The following is a 6,489-nucleotide window of genomic DNA, read 5'->3' as shown; positions in this document are numbered from 1 at the left end:
TTTTGTTGGATAATGGCACCAGATACGTTACATTAATTTAAAAACATTTATAAATAAAAATGGGTTCTATAGGAATAATGATGGTACAGTGTAATACTATGTGCTACATAGCAAATGAAGCATTTATTCTGAGTAATATTTGAGAGGATATCTGGAGTAAGATATCTGTTATTGGTCATTGATAGTATACTCCTAACATATCCTGACAGAAAATGTGTTTATTATTTTGTGGTAAGCTCTGTTAAGAATTAAGCCTTCAGCAGTAAACGAGGCCTCTTTCAAGTTGCTGTGTACTTTGATCTGTGTCACAAATCAGTTTCATCAGAAAACAGAAAACAATGTCTGCAAACAAGCCACATATTATGGGGAAATAACTCCAACAGTGGCCTCTGAACAAAGCAGAAACTACGGGCAGGCAACTCAGGAATAACTGAATCAAACAGCTCTGATCAGAGTAACCTTCCAACCATCATAAAGTTTACTTTGGTTTCTCTGGCCAACAGTGGAGCACAGATAACAACTTCAGGGTTTTTTGTAATTATCAAAAATTTATTGATAATTTGTACAGAAAAAAAACCAAACCAGAACCTCATGTACAGAGGTAAGCACTTCTCAGGGAAGAGACTTGGGCCCTTTACAGTCGGTGGTGCTTTGCAGTGAAAACTGAACTGTGTAATGTTGGGTAAGTTCAGTGTCTAAGAGATGAAATACTTGTTTTTCCTGTTCAGACCACTCCTTGTGAAATTGTCCCTTTAGGAGTCTCCAACCTACAACAGAAAAAAGAGGTGAGCATTTTAATGTTCTTCTAAAGAAAGAAGCACATAAGGCTATGATTACATGTTGATAATGTTGACACGTTGTTATACTAGTTGGAAATTTAAAAAGTAACATTTACAACACATGAAGACAAGGGATTATTTCTGATCTAGCCATTTGCGTATCTGTTAAAGCAAATAGTGATTTGGAAAATATATGAAAATGAAATATTTATTAATATTTATGTGACACAATGTTAAACAAAGCCGACTGCCCTAAGATGCAGTGGGCTTAACACTTCACCTGGCCATGCTTAGTGTTTGAAATCACAACTATATCCTGTTGCCATTTTAAATATCTCCTCGGGCCTGTGGTCGAACCTGTTTGGCACTGCCTAGGTTGTGCTGCTGTCCATCTACTGACAGTCTGTTGAAAGGGATGATTTTCATTGCAGTTTTCTTCATGGAGTACCACCGATCACGCCAGGTTGCCCAGATAATGCCATTGTCATATCCAGATGGACCAGCATCTTCTGATGTGTATACACCATCTGAAAAACATCAGTTGGAGCAAAGCACTTAGTTGCTTTCTAAAATAGTTAATGTGTCCCTACATTTTTCTGGAACTAACACCTCCATGCTATCCCTGGGCATGCTAACAGCCCCCACTCACTGCCCTTCTCCAACGAGTCTGTTTCTCTCAGGACTGATTCTACCACTTTGGACTGCAGAGCAGCCATAAGATCTTACTTGCAGTTGCTAAAAGTTATTGCAAAGAATAGTCTACACCAGATGGCAAAACATAGTGTAACTGACTCATATTTTTTTGTCACTGAAATGTGGTGTCCTGGATATTTAGAAGCTACTTTACCTATATAGTATTTGCCATTGAGGTGGGCAGCATGACATCTGTTCATCCACCATCCAGATCCATCTTGTTCAGCACAATTGCCAGCAAAGTTATCATTGTCATTATCATAGGTGCTGAACCGCATGCCATTATGAAAGGTGAAGGATTTGTCACTTGGATCATCTCCAAAATCAAAGCCATCAAAGGCATCCCCAGCTTCACCACCAATAAAGTAGGCGTAAGTCAGTCGGTATTTGTCTTGTTCACTTCCCACCTTGAACACAGCGTAGTCAGCAGTGCTGTAACAAAAGAGAATGGTGAATATAAGCATGCTGCATTCCCAGTAAATGCACCGATGAAAAGCACATAGGCCTTAGAAATGCAGAAAAAAAATTTTATGGCATCCTAGCATTTGAAAAGGGATTGGTTTTACATGATTGTGTGCCTCAGCTCGGTGACACACATTCAACCAACGTTTGGGCTCCAGTCTTGGACACGTTTTCTGAATATTGGTCTTCAGTCATGTGTGAAAGATCGACAGTTTTTGCAAGGATAGTGAGTCCTGGAGAAACGAATACAAAGAAAAGAAACTAAGAAAAGGAGAGAAAAGAGAAAAGGGAAAAGGGACAGGGAAAAGGAAAAAGGGAAAAGGAAAAAAGGGAATGGGAAAGGAGAAAGGAGAAAAGGGAAAAGAGAAAAGGGAAAAGGGAAAGGGAAAGGGAAAGGGAAAGGGAAAGGGAAAGGGAAAGGGGAAGGGGAAGGGGAAGGGGCAGAGGAAGGGAAAAGGAAATGGAAAAGGAAATGGTAAAGGAAGAGGAAGAGGAAAAGGGAAAGGAAGAGGAAAAGGAAGAGGAAAAGGAAGAGGAAGAGGAAGAGGAAGAGGAAGAGGAAGAGGAAGAGGAAAAGGAAAAGGAAAAGGAAAAGGAAAAGGAAAAGGAAAAGGAAAAGGAAAAGGAAAAGGAAAAGGAAAAGAAGGAGGAAGTTGGAAGTGATCTACAACAGCTATCTCATCCATAAGGTGCATAAGATGTGAACAAACTTGACGAATCAGATTCCTCCCACCAAAGAAACCAGGGCTGCCAGCACATGGCCTCTAGACACACACACATACCTGGCAACAAGTCACACATAGTGACTGCTGCCACAGCTGTGAGTTCAGAGGCAAAGCAGTGTCCTATGCATGTTAGCAGGTCTAAGGGCCCTTAGACCCTTAGACATTTTTTCAGAGAGCTGTGCAAACTGGTATAGAAGTGGGAACAGTAGGTTTTAAGCAAATACCCTTTTTTGCCACTCCAGTCTTCCAGTTCTACTCGTAAGGTGTATGGCAGAGTGGACTGTGTAGTTATTAAATGAATCTTTTCATTGCCGAGCCAGAACTCAGTGGTGTCATCTGGAGACAGATGTCCAAATCCTTCCTTGTACTGAATCCAATTCTTCTTGAAGTCCTCACTCCCATCCAGCCTCTGAGGGGGAAAAAAACCAACATAAAACCAACACCAAAATCCTCAATCAGAAATACATGTACCTTATTTGGGTAAATAAAAACATTGCTGACAAAATAAGCTTGCTCTTGGAAAGAATAAGTAAGTGACATACCCTCTGTAATACTGTCCAGCCATTGCCATACGAGTCAATCTCACAGTAGACCAGGAATGACTGCTTGGCTCTTTGAGGCTTGATAAAGTAAAGGCCACTCTTTCTGGCACCTTTATTTGCAACATCTTGACAATCTGAAGATAATATATCAAAAGGATTGTTATTAATCTAGTTTCATTTCTATCTTCACACTTAGTTGATATTGTGACATTCTTAGTGCAAAAAATCCAGTACATCTAAATTGTTGTTGTTGCAAAATTAGCTGTTTAGTCCACACACCTTAATGCAATTGCCATAAAAAATCTGAATGAAGGTCACAGGAGTTGACTAATATTAGGAGGAATTTAGTCTCACAGAGTTTAAGCAACTTAAATGTAAAATATACTAATTTCACTAATTTCTACAGCAACCAAAAAGGTACTTTGGGAGTTAATGGAAGAATCACTTTTCTTTTTTTTTTCTTTTTTTTTTTTTTTTTGGTGATAATGAGTTGTCTTTCCTATGGAAATTCTATCCATGTCCCTCATGTTTACAATACATTTTGGGATAATCATACTTTGGCCAAAAAATCCAAACAAGCAAGTGACACCTCTGTTCCATCCGAATGCCTTGTTTGCAGAGAGCATCTTCCTAGCACTAATATTGATCCAAACACTGGCTTCATTACTTTCAATCTTCTGGATCTTTGCAGAAATATATGCCCCATGAGATTACAAATAACTCCTTGCTGTGTTGCCAGCTGTTAGTGCTCATAACTCATTGAGCCCTCCACCATACAAGAAGCACTTTGCATACCTCTTCCTGTTGTCTCCTGTATTTCAGCTGTGTCTCTGCAAGGCTCCTGACAGCGGGACTCCAGTTGAGCAATCTTCTGTTTCAGCTGTGTGATCCTGTTGCTGTTCAATATGTGTGTGTCTGTCAGCTGTCTGGACAGAGAGAGACATACAAATGGTTTGTTGGTTCATCTCTTGCTCAATATACAATGCCCATTTCACCTCACAAATGCTTCACCTCTGCAGCATGCTGTGCTACACTTGCCTCTCTGAAAGGGGGTGCCTGGTGTTTGAAGTTGAGGAAGCCAGCCCAAAATAGGGAAGCACACCTAATAACCTTCTGCAAAACTTGACTTGGCTCTAACCAGCAAAACTCAAACCAGTAATTAATGTATAAATGTAACCCTGTGGCAAGTTGTTTAATGATAATGCATTTGTAAAATATAAATGCTGTAAATAAAATGCTGCAAGTGGAAGAATATTCATCCTTGATGTCTTAGAACTGGAGATTCTTCTACTTTCAGGGAAAAAGCAACCTTAAGATTTAGACTAGTTAATGATGTTTTCAATTTTATTTTCAATGTCAATTTACAAAAGACTACCACTGAGTTTATAGTAACTTATGGTTTATATCAACGCAACTCAGCTGGTTTTCATGGATATAAGCAGCCAAAGTAGGCGGAGGAAATGACTGTACAAATATTTCATATACTCTGCATTACAGCACAAACTCATGTTACTAAAATCTCCTAAGGTGATTATAAAAATTTTAGGAGTAGTTGGCACAGCAAAAGAAACAGAAACAAAACTATTGCCATGCTTCCTGACATTCTTATCTTCCAGTGCTTGCACCATTAATGGCTCATCTAAATGAACAGAGAATAGAAGACCAGATCCTCATGATCCTTCTGTGTCTTGCTAGGCAATTACTAATGACAGTGTGGGCACAATGCTCCACATGAACACAAAAAACCTTTCTGGGGGAGCCTTAGCTGCACTTGATAAAAGAACAGAAAACACCATAATCTGGACTGTTAAGGGTTGTAAAAGGTGGAAGATACCTACTGTATAGTATTTTCATGAGACAAAATAGTGTTTTCATATCTGATAATTTCTTCAATTATTTTCTTGGACTTTTGAGTATAATTATCGAGTGAATCTGTAAAGCAGACAAAAGTATTAAAATTATTGCAATTAAGAAAATCAGAAACCAATAAAACTACATAATATATATTTTTCAGTTATGAAGCTATTTTTATATTCTCACTTGGTAGTGTCTGCTTCTCTGGAGAATAGAGGCTTTGGATGTGTTGGATCAAATGTTCTGCTGTTCCTGTGGCATTACTGATCTGCCGCAACATTGTCTCAATCTCCTGCAGTTCATTATCCATGGTCAGATGGTATTTATTAAAGAAATCTGCAATACCACAGGTCGTTGGGCAGTAGCTACCCTAAAGAGGAAAGAATAATCACTGGCAATGTTTCAGAAGAAAAAAAAAAAAAAAAAGGGGGAAGCAGAATACTTGGGCAGGGGAATTTTCAGGCACTGCTTATACAAATGATTGTGGATAAAAAAGATCAGGCATTTGCCTCTTTCTCTGTAAATCTGAATTTTAAAAGGCAATTTAGGTTCACTCTCTGTGTACATGCATACACCTAGTAAGCAAAGAGTTCATGAAGTTACTTGTGGTGTCTTCTGAAGTTACTTGTGGTGGCTTCTGCCATCAGCACAGCCTCCCTACATTTTAAGAAGTGTGTTCCTCTATGAACAGATAACAGGCTTAAGCTCAGGGCATGTAATAATTACTGAAACCACCAATGAAGATCAAATAAAACTAGAAGTGAGAATGGCAGCTAATAATCGGCATGGGAAAGCTTTAATTAGACTCTGAAGACAAAAAAAAAATTGTTCAGGTACTTACAAATCGTTCATCTAATATGCAGCAGTTGTCTCTGGTAGGGATGTACTGAAGAGAAGAAAAAAGACCATTTTCAGTGAATTTTCTCTGGCAGAGCTTTCCTCACCGATGTGTTTTCTAAGGCTGTCCCTTCACTTACCGCCATGCAGGTAGAAAAGAGCAGGGAGAAGAGAGAGCCCAGGGGAGCCCAGCTCCCTAACCTCAGCACCATCATGTCTGTCCCACCAGATGCTGCTGAGGGTGCAGTCGGCAGCTCCTAATGTTCGAGCCAGCCCAGGGCAGAGGGAGTTTAAGGGACCTGGAGCTGGGGGCGGGCACTGGGAGGTGATGGGAAGAGGTGGAGTAGAGGTTTGAGGTGGATTCCCAGAATTTGCACACATCTCTTACTCCTCCCATTTTCAGAGTCTGCTTCTCTCTTATCTGTCTGATCTCTGCTCCAGTCAGGAGGTCTCAGGACAGGCAGGAAGGTAGGACAGGTAATGGAAATGCTGCTGCTAGTAACACAAGCATAAGGAAACTGCACATGGCTGTGGCATGGGGCTGGCAGAAGTTTCACTCAAACAGCACAAGGAAAAGCCACAGTAGTTATCTGAATT

The 6,489-nt window shown here is 39.9% G+C and overlaps 1 protein-coding gene across 2 annotated transcripts; it reads right to left on the bottom strand.

Annotated features, from left to right (window-relative positions):
- Positions 1-527: 527 nt before the first annotated feature.
- FGG (fibrinogen gamma chain) lies at positions 528-6,188 on the bottom strand. 2 transcript variants are annotated; one of them, XM_030449635.1, is made up of 10 exons: positions 6,033-6,188; positions 5,897-5,941; positions 5,242-5,425; positions 5,040-5,133; positions 3,997-4,127; positions 3,202-3,335; positions 2,884-3,068; positions 1,627-1,904; positions 1,060-1,306; positions 528-767 (listed from the first exon to the last, which is right to left on the bottom strand). In XM_030449635.1, the coding sequence occupies exons 1-9, from the start codon at positions 6,105-6,107 to the stop codon at positions 1,107-1,109; spliced, it is 1,326 nt and encodes a 441-aa protein (XP_030305495.1). In that variant the 5' UTR covers positions 6,108-6,188; the 3' UTR covers positions 528-767; positions 1,060-1,106. The 2 variants fall into 2 exon arrangements, with proteins under 2 accessions (XP_030305495.1, XP_008492021.2); XM_008493799.2 differs by having other exon boundaries at positions 1,137-1,306; positions 6,033-6,187.
- Between the last annotated feature and the right edge of the window lie 301 nt (positions 6,189-6,489).

This window comes from Calypte anna, chromosome 4A (genome assembly GCF_003957555.1).
Source record: "Calypte anna isolate BGI_N300 chromosome 4A, bCalAnn1_v1.p, whole genome shotgun sequence".
NCBI classification, from domain to species: Eukaryota; Metazoa; Chordata; class Aves; order Apodiformes; family Trochilidae; genus Calypte; species Calypte anna.
Note: the sequence above shows the minus strand (reverse complement) of the source record. Positions and strands in the feature narration are given on the sequence as shown.